Raw genomic sequence first — 22383 nt, 5'->3', positions numbered from 1 at the left:
GAACCATGGCGCAGATTGTCGTATCTCGGTGGACCTGGGGGTTACCTTTGGGGCGAGAGTATCTAACCTCTCAGTCAACCATCGCTGCAGTGCCTCGGTGTCTCTTTCCGGGTCGCCCGAGAGAGAGCACGGATGTTCCGTGAGCGCCTGCTCCAACATAGCAGGCGTCACTCTGTGTAACGCTTTCCAGGCAGCTCTGGGCATCCATCTATATGAGGAGGCAGTGGCCTATTTTGTTTAAGCCAATAAATGGCTTTATTCTTTAGTTCGGAGTAGCCTTCGATCTTTCCTGCTGTGAGCTCTGGTACGCCTGTTAAGATTATAGCATATGGGACCGCCTCTGGAGGAAGATCTATGTGACATCCTTGAGTTTTTAAGAAATGGCCCAACGGTTGGCGGGTTACTGTGTCAATAACCTTGGTGTCTGGATGTATAGTGGTTGTTGAGGGAGTATTACGTGGGGAAAGAACTGAATCTCTGGGCCCTGTAAGAATGGAGTGTGTGCATGGTTTATTAATCTTATCAGTTTTCATTGGTTTCGCACAAGGAGTATTTAAAGTGGGTCGTGTATCCTTAGGAGGCCTGACATTCCCAGAGGTCATATCAGGACCAGATGTAATAACTTTGGTGGCGACTTTGTTAACTAATCGTGGTCCACTAGATTTGGTGTTCGTGTTAGTGGCTACCAGACCCTTTAATAGTTGAGAATTTAGGATGGTTTCTACCACTAATTCATTTAACTGGTCACCCAATCTTTTCACCCTTTCTAATATAGGAAGAAGTAGGGATCTGACTAGATGTTCTATGTCATTCAAAACTATCTTAGATTCAGGTGATTGGTTCTTTAACTTAAATTGAGGTTGTGGAGGGTTTGGTTTTGACTGGTGGCCGACAAGACTGTGGTGTTGTATTACAATTGTCAGTTTGCAGGCTTGAACCCAATCGAGCTACTTTGGGTTGTCCACCCCGGCGATCGTTTCCCCCTCTCTTCCTTTTCATTAAGGTAGGTTGTCTAAGTGGTTTTTGCGAGGGTGTGTTGTTTGCCGGGATAGGAGTTGCATTTGGAAGCTGCAACAAAGAGATCTCCGATGGGGAAAAGTCCAATGAAGAGTCCGAGATGGTTAAATCAATATTGGGGATTCTCAGTGGGACAAAGGTGGAAGTTGGGAAATTATTCTGAAGGAGAAGGGGAATACTAATATCCATAGGTGGAGAAATCCCTATGCTCACAGGACTGAGAGTTGGGGGGGATGGTATCTGTCGTATTGTACCTAATGACGAGCGCTTGTTTTTTTGAGGTTCAAAAGACAAGCGTGATTCAGCTACTGATATTTCATGATCCAAATTCGAGACTGCTTTTATGAGAAAGGCGTCCAAGGTGCCTCTTACCTTCCCCCCCAATTGGGGTTTTCCGCCATTTCCGGGCTTCGGTGGCATTATCAATATTCAATAACCAGAAAATATAAAGTGTAGGGGATGAACAATAAAGAAGCAGGGAAATGAACGATAAAGGGACGGGGCCCAGCCCGGCCACGGTCGTCCACGGACGGCTACAGACGGCCCGCCCTTTGCCCGAGGTGCACGTGACTGGCAGCGACTATAAGCGTGGAAGGGAAGGGGGGCGGGAAGAGTCGCAGGTGCGTGTGATCACCTGCACGCAGTCCCGCTCCCTCGCTGGTCCTGAGATGAGAGTCTTGGACGGCACAGTCCAACAAACAGGGTCCGGTTACAAAAAGGCAAAGTCTCCGCAAGCAGGTAGACAGAGCAGCCTCCCTTTGAACACTGCTTCGAGCTTCCACTTCTAACTTCTGTGTTATGTTTACTTTGTGACCGGCTTTTTACTTAGAATTGCTCCAGCACGATTACGCGCATCATTTGTTTCAGATTCACCACTGTTACAATTTATTTGTTAGGAGTATATATTTATTTATTTGGATTAGCATGTTTTCAGCAAAGCCGATGCCCAGTCTCGAACCCGGTTCCCCAGGTACAAGGTCGGCAGCTCTGTTAGGTATGCCACAAGGGTAGCTTCAAAAGCATTTTTGTTTTTCTACTTATCATGAGCCTGGCAGCTCACAAGATGATCCCGTGTGTGCAAAAGCCATGCTATTGTCTTACCGCGGGCAGGGGCTTCTGCCCACTTCGGTATCTTGTTTCTGCTACCTATTTCTGCCATACTACGCTGCAGGAGGGGCAGTGCCTGGCTTTCCTCACCTGTCAGATTTAAAATAAAAAATCCCATAATTTGTTTTAGTTTTTTTGTTTTTTTCACCCTGGAGGAAATCTTCACGTTGGTAGCAGGGGAGCACCCGGCTGCATGGACGTCTTTTGAGAGCAGTGTCTGGTAGCTGGATGGCTAGGGCTGCCACATCTGGCTCCATAACCCCTGCTGTGTGGCAGCCTTGTTTCTCCTCATTCCCCCTTCTAAAGTGGTATTTTATTTTATTCTAAAATGTGTGTGTTTAAAATACATACCGCGACAAAAATATGCATGTTTAAAATACATACCACTACCAAGCAGAGCAACTGTGTTTTTTTTCTTTTAGTTGCTCTGCTTTGTTGCGGTGTGCATTTTAAACGTGTACACACTTTTTATTTTATTTTATTTTGTTGCATTGACGACGTTTCTAACCAGTCTAAGATGGCGATATATGCATTTTACTTTTCATTTGGGCTAGTCCTATTTCTTTTGCCACAGGATTTCACTATTTAAAAAACATCATAGCGATCTTGCGGCGGAGGTGCTTTGGGTGCAGTCAGTAACCTCAGGCTCTGTTTCTCCAGTACGGTGCAGCAGGCACTGCATGGGGCTGGCAACCAGCTTAGGGCTCCTGTTTGCTTTGGGTGGGAAGTGGGTGTTAGTCACACACTGAGCAAACAAATCTGATTTATTGTTGTACGTGTGGAACTATCTTTGTGCTGTTTGGAAGACATCGCACACTGTGTACAGGACAGCCAAGGGTTTCTGTTTGCAGGACACAAGTGGCCCATTCGCTGTGCAGAAGCCCTAACTCATTTGCATGAGAAGATCTGTGTGCAAAAGTCTTGAGAGTGTGTGCAGCAGGACCATGTCTCAGACTGAGTCTGCATATAGCAGGACATCTAATTTCAGCAGGTAGTTTGTTTGCAGTATGGCCCTGTCTCTAAGCTGCAGGCCTCTCCCAATGTGTGTGCAGCCTCTATGATTGTTCAGGTGTTCGATATAGCACTAACATACCACATTGCTGCCATCTCAGGGTGTTCATGCACTGCTACTATATCAATATTCAGAAACAAAGCACTGTCCAGACAGTCCCGCTGGGCAGAGTGAACACCAATCATGAAGGCTTGCAAACTGTGTACTGAAAGCAGTGCTGTGATCCAAGTTGTTACAAATCTTTATTGATCAATACTATGCATAATAAAATCCATCAATTAGGTTCACAACTGACTTTACAGTCTGACACTATGACATGCATAGATCACAGTTCTTTCAGTTCCCAATTTATTGTAAACAAAGTAAATCCAATTTCTTATCAAGTTTCCCATAAAAGATCCAGCCAGATGTGACTGTAAGAATATATTCACTTTTCATACGACCTGACCATTTATGAGAAGTTACATGAGATCAGAGATGAAGTTTACTTCATGATAAGGTTGAGGCCAACAAGATTAAAGAAAGGAAGCATGGCAAAACCTGTACTGATTTTTAATGTATTGTATTTTATCTGCTTGAATTAAGATTATAATTAGTACATTTGGGCATTAAAACCTCTAAACTAGAAAACGTATATTTCAACTGTAGGTTTTCAAAACACATAAATAAAAGGCATTATCATTTTCAATGCCGATAGCTTTTACTCTCGCAAATTCGAGACTATTGTATTATGTATATAAAATTTATATATATATATATATATATATATATATATACATATATATTAAAAAAATGCTTGTTAATAGATTGTCAATAACACTAGGCACAAAGGGTTGTCTGAATACTCATACTTGTCCCAGTGGTACACTACTGCACATTAGACAAGAGTCGCTTGTGTGCACTAATGTAAGATTTGTTTTTGGTGTGTCAAAGAAGTGCTTGGCACATCCACTATCTAAACTCTGCAGCAGTATATTTCATAGGCATTTCAAGCATAGCCAATATTTGTATTCAGATTTCCACTTAGATGGTGCAACTGAAAATACACACGTCAAACCTCAATACTTTTTTAAGCAATGTGTGCTCTTAGGCAACACGTGTTAATATGGGAATGGGAACATGTGGCACTCTCCTTTGTGTTAGGCAACAGGACTGTGGTGGTTGTCTTAGTTTGCACACAATCTCAGGTCATTTATTTGCTCCTCCATTCTATCTATAGGTTTTTCTGGCTGCCTAGAAAGGTGTACAATCTCTTCACATTTCTGACACTGATTTTTCAAATCTTGCCATACGTTTGCTGTGACCCTTTATCAACCTAGTCGCAGTGCATGGCTGCACAATGACCTGCTACTACAATTCTTATTTCGTCTTCTTGCTTATTTTATTAACTTTAATGATAGTTTTGAAACTGTTAGTTTGACGTTAGGAGACCATTTTATGGCACTGATGCACAATATTGATGAATACTTGAATACTTTCCAAAAACATGCAATGCCATTATCATTTGCATCGCACCATCTCTGTTTTCTAGGAGGAGAATTGTTTGCTGGCCTGTATAGTGACTACTGGGGTCGAGATGCCGCCATCTTCCGTACCATGGGACGCCAGCCGCACATTAGGACTGAGCATGACGACGAGCGGCTGCTGAACGGTAAGCACATGTAGTACTGGGGCGACCCAAAAGGGGGTGGTGATGGACGGAGCATCTGAACCAATCAAACACTCACACCCAGTCAAAAGATCTGGGTTTGATCCATCACCGTTCTTTAGCCCACTCTGCCACCCTAGTTCAGACATGGCTATATGCAAATCAGTCTGACCCTGTGCCTCATGGGAACAGTCCAGCCCGAACAGCCAAGCCATGCCTTCCCTGGACCGGAAACAAGCTTCCGAGGACCGGTTTCTGGCATTCCAGCCGTCTTCAGCCCGGCTTGCTTGAATCCAGTGGCAAAGTGAGCAAGGGACTCACGTCTGAGCATACCCTGCCACACTTATGGCGGCCAAAGCGGTACAAAAGGGGGTGGTGATGGACGGAGCATCTGAACCAATCAAACACTCACACCCAGTCAAAAGATCTGGGTTTGATCCATCACCTTTCTTTAGCCCACTCTGCCACCCCAGTTCAGACATGGCTATATGCAAATCAGTCTGACCCTGTGCCTCATGGAAACAGTCCAGCCCGAATTGCCAAGCCATGCCTTCCCTGGACCGGAAACAAGCTTCCGAGGACCGGTTTCTGGCATTCCAGCCGTCTACAGCCCGGCTTGCTTGAATCCAGTGGCAAAGTGAGCAAGGGACTCACGTCTGAGCATACCCTGCCACACTTATGGCGGCCAAAGCGGTACAAAAAGGGGTGGTGATGGGCGGAGCATCTGAACCAATCAAACACTCACACCCAGTCAAAAGATCTGGGTTTGATCCATCACCGTTCTTTAGCCCACTCTGCCACCCCAGTTCAGACATGGCTATATGCAAATCAGTCTGACCCTGTGCCTCATGGGAACAGTCCAGCCCGAACTGCCAAGCCATGCCTTCCCTGGACCGGAAACAAGCTTCCGAGGACCGGTTTCTGGCATTCCAGCCATCTTCAGCCCGGCTTGCTTGAATCCAGTGGCAAAGTGAGCAAGGGACTCACGTCTGAGCATACCCTGCCACACTTATGGCGGCCAGCATTGGCCACCATAAGTGTGGCAGGCTATGCTCAGACTTGAGTCCCCTGCTCACTTTACCACTGGATTCAAGCAAGCCGGGCTGAAGACGGCTGGAATGCCAGAAACCGGTCCTCGGAAGCTTGTTTCCCGTCCAGGGAAGACATGGCTTGGCAGTTCGGGCTGGACTGTTCCCATGAGGCACAGGGTCAGATTGATTTGCATATAGCCATGTCTGAACTGGGGTGGCAGAGTGGGCTAAAGAACGGTGATGGATCAAACCCAGATCTTTTGACTGGGTGTGAGTGTTTGATTGGTTCAGATGCTCCGTCTCTCACCACCCCCTTTTGTACCGTACTGGGGCGACCCCCCAGCTGCTTGAGAAAGTGAGCATTCTCAGGGACTACCCTAATCATGGGAAAAGTGAGCCCTTTTAGAAAGCCTCGGTGGTGTGATAAGGACACCTTCAGTTTCTGGCTGTCTCGAACGACAGCCTCAGCTCTCTGGAGGTTCACGTGCATGACTGCTTCCTCGGGGGGACACTTAGAGGAAGGGGGTTCTGTGTTGTGTGAAATGTTTTTCATGCAGTTTTGTAGAACTGGCCGACATTTATCTCTGCAGCAGAGTAGAGCGATTCTTTGTATCATCCCTTCAAAACAATTGAAGTCCTGAAAGTGTATCAAAGTGCTTTCTATGTCACTGTTCATTTAGCACTGGTTTCCGGTTCATTGATGAGTGTGTGAAATCCACACGTTCTATACCGGAGGTCCTCGCTTTCGGAAGCACGAATCAGGCCCGGACTGGCCGTTGCGGGCACCGGGCAACCCCATCCCCCAGTGGGTCGCAAGGGTGAGGGCCTGTTTTGGGCCCTGGGGGCAGTTTTTGATACAGGGCCGTTTTTCGGCCCTGTAACAAAATCGGCCGAAAACTGGCCCCGGCAAAGAGCTCGGTCGCACCCCCAGGGGGCCGGCCGAGCACTTTGCCAGGGCCAGTTTTGGTTCTCAGTCCGGCCCTGGCACGAATCGACTACCATCTCTAGTTTGTGATCAACAGTTGCTCACAAAGAACACAAATACCTTCTGACATGTCCATGCCTTACGAGACAATGATGGAATATGCAGCCCATTTCAACCTTATTTTAATCTGTGACTCTGTCCCAGGGATTGTTTTGGTCTACACATTTTCCACTCAGGTGTTTGCTACAGTTTATCATTTCATGTCGCTATAATGTTAAAGTTCACAGTGCTTTTTGACAAATAAGGAGCAGTAAGAATTATAAAAGTGGATACAACTATATCATACTGAACTCATAAGCCAGTAAATTTACCTAGGAATATTAGTTCATTAATGTTAAGAGGGTTTCTAAATGGCACATTCTTCAACTAGTGGCACCTTAGAACCCTTCAATATTGCATTAGGAAATGTAGATGGAGGCTTTGCTTGTGGTGTGATGGCATCCCCATCTGGCTTTGGTACAGTGAGTGCAAATGTATTCCACTGTTTAACCCATGTAATGAGTAGGTACTTCTCGAGAGTGGCTCGCTCTGTCTGGGGTCAACAGTTGCTGCAAAGCAGGGTGCTCCCATTTTCCCTGACAAAGTGGAGGACCTTTTCCAAGATGTGAAGATGGCAGGTGTGACTGCGGTAATGCATTCTATGCATGAATCACCAAACAACTCCTGAACACGGTCGAAACCATTCAAAACGCCACAGCAAGACTCATCCTCAACCTACCTCGCCGTACCCACATCACCCCGCACATCAAGCATAGGCTCCTGATAAGCACACGCACACAGTTCAAAATCCTCACACACACACACATACGAAGAACTACACAGCATAGGCCCCACCTACCTCAACAGCCATACACTGCCCAACCACCTCCGCTCAGCCAGACCGTCACTTGCACAAGTATCTCACATACAAATAAACTGAGCCAGAGGCCATGCGTTCTCATACATTTCCACCAAAGTGTGGCATGACCTTCCACATGACATCAGAGCCTCCTTATTGATTCTTCAGTTCAGCAAGAAGTTGAAGAGTTGGCTCTCCCAATAAACTCCTGGGATTCAGCTGCCTACCCACCTGCTAAGTGCCTGGATACCCTCAGAGATGGAGAATTAGAAATGAAGCAAGGCAAACAACATAGAATAAAAAAAATCTTTCATTATTACTAACTGTAAATAAATAGAGCTCTTTAAGCAGCATTGTAATGCCATTTGCATGGTGCACTTCTCAAAAGTAGCTTGGCTGTGGCATTTTAGAAAATGTCCATTTTATTTATCCCTGGGCGCATCACCCTCGGGATCCATTACCAATACAGATCTATAGATTTGGTAGGATCCGAAATCAGCTCAATAAGGCGGGAGGGTAGCAATACAATGCATATAATAGAACATTTTGGCGCCTCTAAAAGTCATGTAGGCAGAGCCTTTTCACTTGCATACATAGCATGGATTGGTGGGGAAGATGGTTTATTTACTCTGACTAAACTGACCGTCAGACTCAGGTGTCGCGTTGGCCTTTACTAGTGCTGGAGCCTTTGGCACGGAGCCCTAAATACACACAACCACTCAGTCTGCTGATGTGGGCCAGAACGCCAAAGTGACCTCCGCCCATTTATTTAAGCTGTCTGGCCACGCCTGGCCAGAGAGTGATACAAAGTGTGGAAGCCCTTCCAGGCCAGCTTCCGGGTTTCGCCTGCGCGGTACTCAGATCGCTACAGCAGGTAACAATGATCTCTAAGCTCCGTGTGATGTATTCAGAAGAAAATATTTCGAAAAAATCATCCACTCCAAATATAAGACACACCTTTTATTCGAAATAACATAGGTTACGCATTAATTTTTATGTGGGTAGCCAAGCAGTGGTTGCAATGGTAAATAAAAATATCTGATAATGTGGAATGAAGTAGGTATGTTAAAGGTTCGCAAACACGTTAACCCCTTCGCTGCTAGGCCTTTTCCCCTCCTGTGCTAAGCCTTTTTTGGGCGATTTGGGGTAGTGCGCGCTTAGGCCCCTGTAACGTTTTGACCACATAAGGTATCCACGCCAATTTTGCGTCCTTTTCTTCCAACATCATGTGGATTCTAAAGGTACCCAGGGTTTGTGGATTCCCTTGGAGGGGTCCCAGAAATTAACCAAAATATAGTGACATTTTTGTTTTTTTCACAAAAATGGGAAAAATGGGCTGCAAATGAAAGCCTCTGGGTTTTTCCCTGCAAATGGTATCAAAAAAGGGTTTGTGGGGCTGAAATCTCCATTTTCAGCTTTTAGGGAATAACAGTCTTTTGTCAGAGAACCAACATTTTTCACACAGTTTTGGCATTTTTTTGGGACATAGCCTATTTTTGCGATTTTTAGAGCTTTTCACCACCTTCCAGTTAATGGTAGAAATGAGTATGAAAGCAATAAGGGATCCTGGAAAGCTATACATTTTTGAAAAGTAGACAAACTTCTGAATTCAAAAAGGGGTCATTTGTCTAAATCCATGAAGGTTTCTTTATATAAACTAACAGTTAAATATTGGAACGTTTTCACCTATAACTTCTTGTAATTTTGACAGCTCTTGGAAAGCAAATTACCATTACATTCGTTAGACCTTCCTGGTTGTGAGGATATATACTACCTTGTAGTTTCTCCAAGAAAACGACGAACCCAGATCCAAAAACTGAGCAGCAACTTGCAATGATTTTTTTTTTATTTACTGGGTATAGAGCACTTAATCTTGGAAAATGTATATGTGGAAAAATCGGTATGAAAGAAACCTATGTATTTCTGAATTGGGTACAAATTATAGAGTCTAGAAACAGTATATAATTGCACATTTTCAAAATTGGGAATACTCATACTAGCATGAGAATTATTGATCATTTTTTAAAAAGATTTTTTTTTTACACAATGTCTTTCATTGGGAAGGGAGAAATGCATGAAAACTCAATTGGTAATAACAGTTGATTTACAAATCTGAATTACCCTAAGTCTCCCGATACAAACGGTACCTCACTTGTGTGGGTCGGCCTTGTGCCTGCGACAGGAAACGGCGCAAAATGCAACGTGGTCACACCTCAATTTTGCAGTTAAAAATTGACCCTTTTATGGCAAAGTGCCTACCTGTAGTTTTTGCACCCTGGCTCTGCCGGCACCTAGGGAAACCTAGCAAACCTATACATTTTTGAAAACTAGACACCAGGGGAATTCAGGATGGGGTGACTCGACTGCCTACCACCAGGTTTTGTTACCCACAATCCCTTGCAAAGCTAAGAATATGCCAAAAAAACACATTTTCCTCACATTTCTGTGGTGGAAACTTCTGGAATCTGCGTGGATCAACAAATTTCCACCCACCCAGCGTTCCCCCAGGTCTCCCGAAAAAAATGGTACCTCACTTGTGTGGGTAGGCATAGTGGCTCCTACATGAAACAGCGCAAAACGCAACGTGGTCGTACCTCAATTTCCCAGTGAAATCTTGCCATTTTTGGACAGAGACTACCTTTTGTTTTTGAGCCCTAGCCCTGCCAGCACCTAGGGAAACCTAGCAAACCTATACATTTTTGAAAACTAGACACCCAGGGGAATTCAGGATGGGGTAACTTGACTGCCTACCACCAGGTTTTGTTACCCAGAATCCCTTGCAAAGCTAAGAATTTGACAAAAAAACCACATTTTCCTCACATTTCTTTGGTGGAAAGTTCTGGAATCTGCGTGGATCAACAAATTTCCACCCACCCAGCGTTCCCCAAGGTCTCCCAAAAAAATGGTACCTCACTTGCGTGGGTAGGCATAGTGGCTGCGACATGAAACAGCGCAAAACGCAACGTGGTCGCATCTCAATTTCCCAGTGAAATCTTGCCATTTTTGGACAAAGAGACTACCTTTTGTTTTTCAGCCCTAGCTCTGCCAGCACCTAGGGAAACCTAGCAAACCTATACATTTTTGAAAACCAGACACCCAGGGGAATTCAGGATGGGGTGACTCGACTGCCTACCAGCAGGTTTTGTTACCCAGAATCCCTTGCAAAGCTAAGAATATGACAAAAAAAACACATTTTCCTCACATTTCTGTGGTGGAAAGTTCTGGAATCTGCGTGGATCAACAAATTTCAACCCACCCAGCGTTTCCCAAGGTCTCCCGAAAAAAATGGTACCTCACTTGCGTGGGTAGGCATAGTGGCTGCTCCATGAAACAGCGGAAAACGCAACGTGGTCGCACCTCAATTTCCCAGTGAAATCTTGCCATTTTTGGACAAAGAGACTACCTTTTGTTTTTGAGCCATAGCTTTGCCAGCACCTAGGGAAACATAGCAAACCTATACATTTTTGGAAACTAGACACCCAGGGGATCTCAGGATGGGGTGACTCGACTGCATACCACCAGGTTTTGTTACCCAGAATCCCTTGCAAAGCTAAGAATTTGACAAAAAAAACACATTTCCTCACATTTCTGTGGTGGAAAGTTCTGGAATCTGTGTGGATCAACAAATTTCCACCCACCCAGCGATTCACAAGGTCTCCCGAAAAAAATGGTACCTCACTTGCGTGGGTAGGCATAGTGGCTGCGACATGAAACAGCGCAAAACGCAACTTTGTCGCACCTCAATTTCCCAGTGAAATCTTGCCATTTTTGGACAAAGAGACTACCTTTTGTTTTTGAGCCCTAGCTCTGCCATCACCTAGGGAAAACTTGCAAACCTATACATTTGTGAAAACTAGACACCCAGGGGAATTCAGGATGGGGTGGCTCGACTGCCTACCACCAGGTTTTGTTACCCAGAATCCCTTGCAAAGCTAACAATTTGACAAAACAACACACATTTTCCTCACATTTCTGTGGTGGAAAGTTCTTGAATCTGCGTGGATCAACAAATTTCCACCCACCCAGTGTTCCCCCAGGTCTCCCGAAAAAAATGGTACCTCACCTGCGTGGGTGGGCATAGTGGCTGCGACATGAAACAGTGCAAAACGCAACGTGGTCGCACCTCAATTTCCCAGTGAAATCTTGCCATTTTTGGACAAAGAGACTACCTTTTGTTTTTGAGCCCTAGCTCTGCCAGCACCTAGGGAAACCTAGCAAACCTATACATTTTTGAAATCTAGACACCCAGGGAAATTCAGGATGGGGTGACTCGACTGCCTACCACCAAGTTTTGTTACCCAGAATCCCTTGCAAAGCTAAGAATTTGACCAAATAAAACACATTTCCTCACATTTCTGTGGTGGAAAGTTCTGGAATCTGCGTGGATCAACAAATTTCCACCCACCCAGCGTTCCCCAAGGTCTCCCGAAAAAAATGGTACCTCACTTGCATGGGTAGGCATAGTGGCTGCGACATGAAACAGCGCAAAACGCAACGTGGTCGCACCTCAATTTCCCAGTGAAATCTTGCCATTTTTGGACAAAGAGACTACCTTTTGTTTTTGAGCCATAGCTCTGCCAGCACCTAGGGAAACCTAGCAAACCTATACATTTTTGGAAACTAGACACCCAGGGGAATTCAGGATGGGGTGACTCGACTGCCTACCACCAGGTTTTGTTACCCAGAATCCCTTGCAAAGCTAAGAATTTGACAAACAAAACACATTTTCCTCACATTTCTGTGGTGGAAAGTTCTGGAATCTGCATGGATCAACTAATTTCCACCCACCCAGCGATCCACAAGGTCTCCCGAAAAAAATGGTACCTCACTTGCGTGGGTATGCATAGTGGCTGCGACATGAAACAGCGCAAAACGCAACGTGGTCGCACCTCAATTTCCCAGTGAAATCTTGCCATTTTTGGACAAATAGACTACCTTTTGTTTTTGAGCCCTAGCTCTGCCAGCACCTAGGGAAACCTTGCAAACCTATACATTTTTGAAAACTAGACACCCAGTGGCATTCAGGATGGGGTGACTCGACTGCCTACCACCAGGTTTTGTTACCCAGAATCCCTTGCAAAGCTAACAGTTTCACAAAAAAAAACACATTTTCCTCACATTTCTGTGGTGGAAAGTTCTGGAATCTGCGTTGATCAAAAAATTTCCACCCACCCAGCGTTCCCCCAGGTCTCCCGATAAAAATGGTACCTCACTTGCGTGGGTAGGCATAGTGGCTGTGACATGAAACAGCGCAAAACGCAACGTGGTTGCACCTCAATTTCCCAGTGAAATCTTGCCATTTTTGGACAAATAGACTACCTTTTGTTTTTGAGCCCTAGCTCTGCCAGCACCTAGGGAAACCTTGCAAACCTATACATTTTTTAAAACTAGACACCCCGGGGAATTCAGGATGGGGTGACTCGACTGCCTACCACCAGGTTTTGTTACCCAGAATCCCTTGCAAAGCTACAATTTGACAATAAAAACACATTTTCCTCACATGTCTGTGGTGGAAAGTTCTGGAATCTGCGTGGATCAACAAATTTCCACCCAACCAGCGTTCCCCCAGGTCTCCCGAAAAAAATGGTACCTCACTTGCGTGGGTAGGCATAGTGGCTGCGACATGAAACAGCGCAAAACGCAACGTGGTCGCACCTCAATTTCCCAGTGAAATCTACCCATTTTTGGACAAAGAGACTACCTTTTGTTTTTGAGCCCTAGCTCTGCCAGCACCTAGGGAAACCTAGCAAACCTATACATTTTTGAAAATAGATACCCAGGGGAATTCAGGATGGGGTGACTCGACTGCCTATCTCCAGGTTTTGTTACCCAGAATCCCCTGCAAATCTAAGAATTTGACAAAAAAAACAAATTTTCCTCACATTTCTGTGGTGGAAAGTTCTGGAATCTGTGTGGATCAACAAATTTCCACCCACCCAGCGTTCCCCCAGGTCTCCCGAAAAAAATGGTATCTCACTTGCATGGGTAGGCATAGTGGCTGCAACAGGAAAATGTTCAAATCGTACGGTGGTGAATTTACAATACCCTATAGCAAAACTACCTTGATTTTTTGGGCGGGGGCACCTGAGTTTCTGGCCCGGGGCTCAGTGGCCATCTTTGGAAACTACCAAACCGAAACAGTTCTGAAAACTAGACACCCGGGGGAGTCCAGGGAGGTATGGCATGCGTGGGTCCCCCAATGTTTTCCTACCCAGAAATCCCTGAAACCCTTAAATTTAGGTTAAAAAAAAACACTTTTCCATACATTTTTGGGTGGGATCTCCCTGCCGGCACAAATGTCCTACCACCCAGCGTTCCCCTTGATCTCCCGATAAAAATGATACCTCACTTGCGTGGTTAGGCATAGTGGCTGCAACAGGAAAAGGTCCAAATCGTACCCTATAGCAAAACTACCTTGATTTTTGGGGGGCACTTGAGTTTTTGGCCCGGGGCTCGGCGGCCATCTTTGAAAACTACCAAACCCAAACAGTTCTGAAAACTAGACACCCGGGGGAGTCCAGGGAGGTATGGCATGCATCGGTCCCCCAATGTATTCCTACCCAGAATTCCTTGCAAACCTTAAAATTAGGGGAAAAAAACCACTTTTCCAATCTTTTTTGCGTGGGATCTCCGTGCCGGCAAAAATGTCCTACCACCCAGCGTTCCCCTTGTTCCCGAGAGTAAAATGATACCTCACTTGTGTGGGTGCCCCAAAGCAGAACAGGCTAAAAATTAATTTAAAAAAATCTAGTATATAGGTTTGACAAATTAAGCACCCCAACCTTAGTCACAGGGCTTTGGCCCACCCACACAAGTGAGGTATAATTTTACTCGGGAGATCAAGGGGAACGCTGGGTGGTAGGATATTTGTGCCGGCAGAGAGATCCCACCCAAAAATGTATGGAAAAGTGGTTTTTTTCAACCTAAATTTAAGGTTTGCATGGATTTCTGGGTAGGAAAACATTGGGGGACCCACGCATGCCATACCTCCCTGGACTCCCCCGGGTGTCTAGTTTTCAGAACTGTTTGGGTTTGGTAGTTTCCAAAGATGCCCGCCAAGCCCCGGGCCAAAAACTCATGGGAACCCCCTTGCAAAACCAAATTGTTTTAAATGAATTAAGTTTTCAATTGGAGAACGTGCGATTCAGGGGACAATATCGCATGAAAATTGTGACAGACAATTTCAAGTTTGCAAGAGATTGTGGACAAAAAACAACAATAGAATTCACCAGAAAGACATGACCATATACAACCATGATTTAATAATAATATCTAAATTTAGAGAGTTATTTATAGCTATAATATACACCATAACTGAGTTACTCAAAAGTCAAAGATTCAAGCACGGCTATCTATTCCTCAAAGACACACACATACAGGTTGGATTTGGTTTAGGGCGAGTGATGGTTCAGTACATAAAATTTTATTAACATGATATTTCAAAAAAATGAAATGCTCTGTCAATAAATAAATGCATAAAAACCGAACCAGTGACTCGCATCTCGTGAGTTGTAAAGCCACGACAAGGCACCAACCGTTTTACAGGCCATTCACGCACCTTTCACACCTGATACAAACCAGACCACTGACACCATCTGGAAGGAAAAGCAACACATTACAACAATCACAATAAGGGACAAGGTACACCCTACTGCAGAAAGAGAAAAAAAACAAATATTACTACACAGCCATCTAATCCGCAAGCACACTCACATAGTGGTTGGATTTGGCATGAGGGTGAGTGATGATTCAGTACATACAATTGTATTCGCAAGTAATTTCACAAAAAATGTATTACACTGCGTATAATTGAAAGTATGATTAACTGAACCACTGACTCACAGCTCGTGAGCTGTAAAGCCACGTCAAGGCACCAACCTCTTTACAGGCCATTCATACACCTTTCGTACGTGTGACACATACAAAACATTCACACCGCCAGCCGCGGACCCATCACATTTCAACACTCACACCAGCAAACAGCGCCATTCAAGGGCCCATCACTTTCACACGCCCACATTTCTGACACTGCAACTACACAAAATGATGGACTGCGTGGAGTGTCACTCAACTAGCAGTGTGTGTAGTGACCAACAGAAAGTAACTACTCACACACCGCCAGCCGAGCGCCAGTCCACCCACACCACCATCCAAGCACCAGACCATGCACACAGCCAGCCAAACACCACTCAGCGCACACCGACAGCCAAGCACAACTCCGTGCACAGACAGCCAAGTACCACTCCACACACACCACCAGCCAAGCACAACTCCGTGTACAGACAGCCAAGTACCACTCCACACACACCACCAGCCAAGCGCCACTCCACGCACACAGCCAGCCAAGGACCACTCCGCGCACAGACAGCCTAGTACCACTCCACGCACACCACTAGCCAAGCGCCACTCCACACACACCGCCAGCCAAGCACCACTCCGTGCATAGACAGCAAAGTAGCACTCCATGCACACCACCAGCCAAGCGCCACTCCACACACACCGCCAGCTAAGCACCACTCCGTGCACAGACAGCCAAGTACCACTCCACACACACCACCAGCCAGGTGCCACTCCACACACACCGCCAGCGAAGCACCACTCCGTGCATAGACAGCGAATTACCCCTCCACGCACACCACCAGCCAAGCGCCACTTCACATACACCGCCAGCCAAGCACCACTCCATGCATAGACAGCGAATTACCCCTCCACGCACACCACCAGCCAAGCGCCACTTCACACACACCGCCAGCCAAGCACCACTCCGTGCACAGACAGCCAAGTACCACTCCACACACAACATCCAGCAAAGCGCAACTCCACACACACCGCCAGCCAAGCACCAGCCTGCACACACCACAAACACATTTAGAATTCTTTTTTTTTAAATAACAGTAAACAAATGGAAATACCTACAAATCAGCTAACACAAATTCTAAAACTAAACACTTTGCACTAATGCCAATCCTTGAAACAAACTAAAAATGTTTACAGAATGCAGACCAGGCAATTAACTTTACAGTTCATTAAAACTCCCAAAACTTCTTTTGTGTGTGGTACGATTTAAAACAAGCTGTCAGACACAATCCAGGCTTAGAAGGACAGTCAGGACAGTACATACAAGACTCCTTCCGCACGCCTCTTCGCCAACAGACTCTCCATCTTCTAGTCGGAAAGTCTCTTGCGGTAGTGGGAGGAATGTATTCAGGAAAGTGGCGATCTTTCAATCTAGCCACATCCTCCACCACTCCAAATCTAGGAACACTTGCCTGCTCCACAAGTACAAGGCTGCCTATTATAGACTCCTGAAACTTAACAAAAGGCATCTTCGTCTCAGGACAAGACTTCTGGTACACAACAAAAGCATTAAAGGATGCCAAGTGGAACAGATGGATAGCCAACTTCTTGTACCAAACGTAAGCCTTTCGAAGAGCAGCATAAGGTTCCAACCTCTGATCTACTCTATCAACACCACTCATGAACTTATTGTAAGCTAAAATGCACACAGGTTTGCGCACTTCAGCACCCTGACTCCAAACAGGCACAGGCACAGGTACAGTACTTTCATCGTGGATAGTAGTCAGCATGTACACATCTCTCTTGTCTGAAAACTTCACAGCTAGAAGCTCCACGCATCGCAATGCAGTAGACTGTCCCGCACAAGCCTTTTGCAAACAAGTTCCTTTGGGAAACCTTTACGGTTACTGCGCATTGTGCCACAAGCAACAGTGCCCACTTTGGCCAACTCCTGGAACAACTGCACACCAGTGTAGAAGTTATCTACATATAAATGATGGCCTTTGTTAAATAATCCTCTACCTAGTTCCCACACAATTTTCTCAGTCACTCCAAAAGTAGAAGGACAACCAGGAGGGTTAATGCTGGACTCCTTACCAGTGTACACCCTGAAATTGTAGACATATCCAGTCTCACTGTCACACAGCATATACAGTTTGATTCCATAGCGTGCCCTCTTACTAGGAATGTATTGCCTAAAAACCAAGCGGCCCTTGAACAATAGCAAAGACTCATCCACTGCAATTTCTTTACCAGGGACAAAGAGCTCAGAAAAACGATCAACAAAGTGATCAAGGACAGGCCGAATTTTAAACAAACGGTCACAATCAGGGTGATCGCGTGGCAACGCTAAACCATTATCAACAAAATGCATCATCCGAAGAAGAAGCATATACCTATCACGACTTATGACTGCTGGAAATATAGCTGGTGCCATCAAGGGACTAGTGGACCAATATGAAGTCATTGATGGCTTCCTTAGCAAGCCCATCAAAAAAGTTAATCTCAAAAACTTCTTCATCTCTTCAACATTTGTGGGAGTCCACCGGGTTGCTCTAGAATGGGGCTTAAGGCTGGCACTGTTGTCCCTCAAAAACTGTTCTGCATACAAATTAGTTTGATCAACAATCTCTTGCAAAAAACAACTGAAAAAAATGTATTGGCTGAAAATTCTCAGTATTCACTCTATACCCAGGAACACCAGTGAACTCTGGCAATGCCGGCTGCACCATGCCAGGGGGAACCCAGAGGCCATCCCTATCAACGGGGGGAGCAGCCACCCCAGCCTGCAGCCCAGAAGCCTCTTGCTGCTGTTCACCAACGGGAAGCCTAACAGCCACAGATACTTCTGGCTGCACAACACCAACAGAAGACATAGCATCCCCAGAGGGCTCTTCCTGCACTACACTAGCAGCCTGAGATGCTTCTTGCTGCACTACACCACCGGGAAACCAAGCAGGCCCAGATGCCTCTTGCCGCTCTACACCAATGGGAAGCCTAACAGACCCAAATGCCTCTTGCTGCACTACACCAGCAGGAAGACGAAAAGCACCAGATGCCTCTTGGCGCACCATAGCAATGTGAAGCCTTTTGGGAGCAGGCTGCAGCCCACATGCCTCTTGCCGACGTAAAAAGAAAGGAAACCTTGCGGCCCTAGGCAGCAGCACAGATGCCTCTTGGCCCACTACCGGCACATCAATGTCCTCCTCTACCATAGGCCCTTCATCAGCACTAGAAGAAGATTCATCATCCGATGATGATGATTCCATGCGAAGAGAAAACTCACTGCCTGAATCTTTTGCCCCTACCTCTGGGTCCGAATCGGAATCAGTCTCTGAACCATGGTCAGAGGAAGACTCAAAAAGCAAACCAAGAACCTGCTGAGCAGTAATCCTGCGACTAGCCATTATCCTTATAAAGCAAGAAGACTGCACACACAAGTGAACAACAACCTACACTGTGCAAAGTAAGAAGTAAACAAGGTAAGGCTTTCACAAAAAAACAATACAATCCAAAACAATTTCACTCTTAACAAATATAGCTACACTCACCAGCACCTACTCTGCTGAGACACAGCAAAAAGAAATGATATCCCACTAGAAAGAAAAAAAGAAATGACAGATTAGAAAACAAAGTGCACATCAAACACTAATGCTGAAAAAGAAAAAAAAAGAAAAAAAAACACAGAGCCACACAAACTGCTATAAGTACAACCTTTTTCAAAAAGACAAACATCAAGGGAAAGTAATACAAAATACATTCACTTACCAAGCACAAGCAACTACACAAGCTGCAAACAGACCCGCAACCTACAACAATCCAAACAGCATAAGCCTGGAACAAGACAAAAATAGAGAAGAAAAACAATTACTACCACATTTCACAAACAATATAACAATTAAAAAAACAACACACAAATTTGCCCCCCAAATTTACATTCGCCCAGATGGGCCATCAAATAGGGCTTAGACCAATTGGGATTAGATGAGGTTTAACATCAAGACACTGGTTAATTTATTTAATTTTTTTTACTGCCTGACCCCTTTGGTGCCAGTCGGTCTTTTGCTCCTACCAGTACCCCATCACACAGGGGCAGTAAGGACATTCATACACCTTTCGTACGTGTGACACATACAAAACATTCACACCGCCAGCCGCCAGCGCCAAATCAAGGACCCATCACTTTCACACGCCCACATATCTGACACAGCAACTACAGAAAATGATGGACTGCGTAGAGTGTCACTCAACTAGCAGTGTGTGTAGTGACCAACAGAAAGTAACTACTCACACACCGCCAGCCGAGAGCCAGTCCACCCACACCACCATCCAAGCACCAGACCATGCACACCGCCAGCCAAACACCACTCAGCGCACACCGACAGCCAAGTACCACTCCACACACACCGCCAGCCAAGCACCACTCCACTCACACCGCAAGCCAAGCGCCACTCACCGCTAGCCAAGCACCGCTCCACGCACACCATCCAGCCAAGTACCACTCCACACACACCGCCAGCCAAATACCACTCCACACACACCACCAGCCAAACACCACTCCGTGCACAGACAACCAAGTACCACTCCACGCACACCATCCAGCCAAGCGCCACTCCACACACACCGCCAGCCAAGCAGCACTCTGTGTACAGACAGCCAAGTACCACTGCACGCACACCATCCAGCCAAGCGCAACTCCAGACACACCACCAGCCGAGCACCACTCCATGGACACCGCAAGCCAAGCGACACTCCAAACACACTGCCAGCCAAGCACCACTCCGTGCACACACAGCCAAGTACCACTCCACGCACACCACCAGCCAAGCGCCACTCCACACACACCGCCAGCCAAGCACCACTCCACACACACCGCCAGCCAAGGCAGTAAGGACAAAAAAAGACCAACTGGCACCAAGGGAGGCGGACAGTAAAAAATAACCAAAATTTTAACCACCATTGGAACAAAACTCAAATCCTAGGGCCTAGTGGGCCAAAAAACAGGAGGCAAAACGTCAAAAAAATGGGCCGATTTGCCCCAAGGGGGGGCAGAAATTCAAAAACATAATTACTTGCCACCAGGAAGCGACCCTTGCCCAAGGGGTCGCTTCCTAAAAACTCAATTTAAATTCCCTGGTGCTAGTGGGCATTTTCTGCCCCCCCGGGGGCAAAACGGCAAAAAAAACGGGCCGATTTGCCCCCAGGGTGGACAGAAAAACAAAAATACAATCATGGCCACCTGGAAGCGACCCTTACCCAAGGGGTTGCTTCCCAAAGCAAACACATTGCCCCAACAAAAAGCCCTGGTGCTAGTGGGAAATTTCTGCCCCCCCTGGGGGCAAAACGGCCGAAAAACGGGCCGATTTGCCCCCGGGGGGGGGGGGGCAGAAAAACAAAAAATTCATGTAAGGCCATCTGGAAGCGACCCTTGCCCAAGGGGTCGCTTCCTAAAAGCTAAAAACAAAATCCCTGGTGCTAGTGGGCATTTTCTTCCCCCCCTGGGGGCAAAACAACAAAAAAATTGGGCCGATGTGCCCCCAGGGGGGACAGAAAAACATAAACATTGAACATGGCCACCATATTGCGACCAAAAAACAACCCTGGTGCTAGTGGTGAATTTCTACCCCCCCTGGGGGCAAAACGCCTGAAAAAACGGACCGATTTGCCCCCAGGGGGGGCAGAAAAACGAAAACATAATGAGACCCCGCCTGGAAGCGACCCTTGCCCAAGGGGTCGCTTCCTATAAACTAAATTTAAATCCCTGGTGCTAGTGGGGGCATTTCCGCCGCACGATCGCGACGCTGTGCGCGATCGTGAGGCAGAAATGCCCTGCAAAGAGACATCAGGGGAGAGGAAAATCTCTTTCCTCTCCCCTAATGCCTCTTTGCGGCCCCAAACCCCGCCGGAGTGCAGAAACCTACCTTGCTGCACGGCGCTCAGGAAGCAAATGGCTTCCCGAGCGCTGGGAATCCCTGATGATGTCAGCGGTCGCTGTGCGCACTGACGTCATCAGGGATTCCCATGGGGAGGGACGGGGGCGGCAGCGGAAACTCTTCCGCTGCCCCCCCCAGCAAAACAAGCGCGATCAGAGACCTTCGGGGGAGCGCCAGCACTTCCCCCGAGGGTGGGGCTCATGCCGAGCTGGCCTTGTCACCCTTGTCATCCGCGCACGACCGGTGTGCGCCATGACGAGCCTAGCTCGTCATCAGCCCCGAAGGGGTTAAAGACTTAACCTCGTTAAAGATACAACATTTCATATTTTGAACCAAAGATTTATTAAATTCCAAATCAGGCACCTTTGTAAATGCTGTATGTCTGATGTGTATAACAGAAAAAACTACGAGAAGGATAAATAAATGCGTTACATATTTTTAAATAAATATATTAGCATTTCCTGTTTCTGATGGACGCCCTACTCCGCCTGATTACAGTGTAATTGGTGCAAAAAAAACATAGAGGGTTATTTTCTAACGTTTTGTGTGGGAGTTCACGTTGCGCAAAGCTACCCAAATCACTTGTCGATTTACCATTAAAAATACACACACCCACAATACAAACCTATGCAGTGCAGCACACGACCCAGGCAAACTTAGGGGCCTATTTACAAGTCCCTTGCGTCGCCGTGCCTTACTTTTTGGGGCTTATTTACAAGCCCCTTGTGCCACTGGTGTGTCACTTTTTATATGGGAAAAAGTGATGCAGCTCCGTCGCAAGGAGCTTGTAAATAAGCCCCTTTGACTCCAAAACTTTGTAATAACATCACCTTTTGCACTAAGAAAATAGATTTGAAGTAGTTCACACCCTCTTATTTTAATGTAAAAGACTAGCATTGCTCAGGTAGAGGCTTAGTATTCTGATCCTCAAAAGGACCTTTCTCAAGACGTGTAGCAAACAAACAATTGTTGGCAAAGTGCATAGGTCTGGCATTGGTCACTGGGCTTTTCTATT

General features: G+C 46.2%; 1 protein-coding gene across 3 annotated transcripts in view; it reads left to right on the top strand.

Annotated features, from left to right (window-relative positions):
- The window catches only part of SEMA3E (semaphorin 3E), an 885350-nt gene that overhangs the window by 722940 nt on the left and 140027 nt on the right, over nucleotides 1-22383 (top strand). For all 3 annotated transcript variants that reach the window (XM_078674182.1, XM_078674183.1, XM_078674181.1), the window contains one exon: nucleotides 4668-4787. In XM_078674182.1, the coding sequence (XP_078530308.1) occupies nucleotides 4668-4787 (120 nt within the window). The remainder of the gene's footprint in view (nucleotides 1-4667; nucleotides 4788-22383) is intronic.

This window comes from Lissotriton helveticus, chromosome 1_1, assembly GCF_964261635.1.
Source record: "Lissotriton helveticus chromosome 1_1, aLisHel1.1, whole genome shotgun sequence".
In the NCBI taxonomy this organism is placed as follows: Eukaryota; Metazoa; Chordata; class Amphibia; order Caudata; family Salamandridae; genus Lissotriton; species Lissotriton helveticus.
Note: the sequence above shows the minus strand (reverse complement) of the source record. Positions and strands in the feature narration are given on the sequence as shown.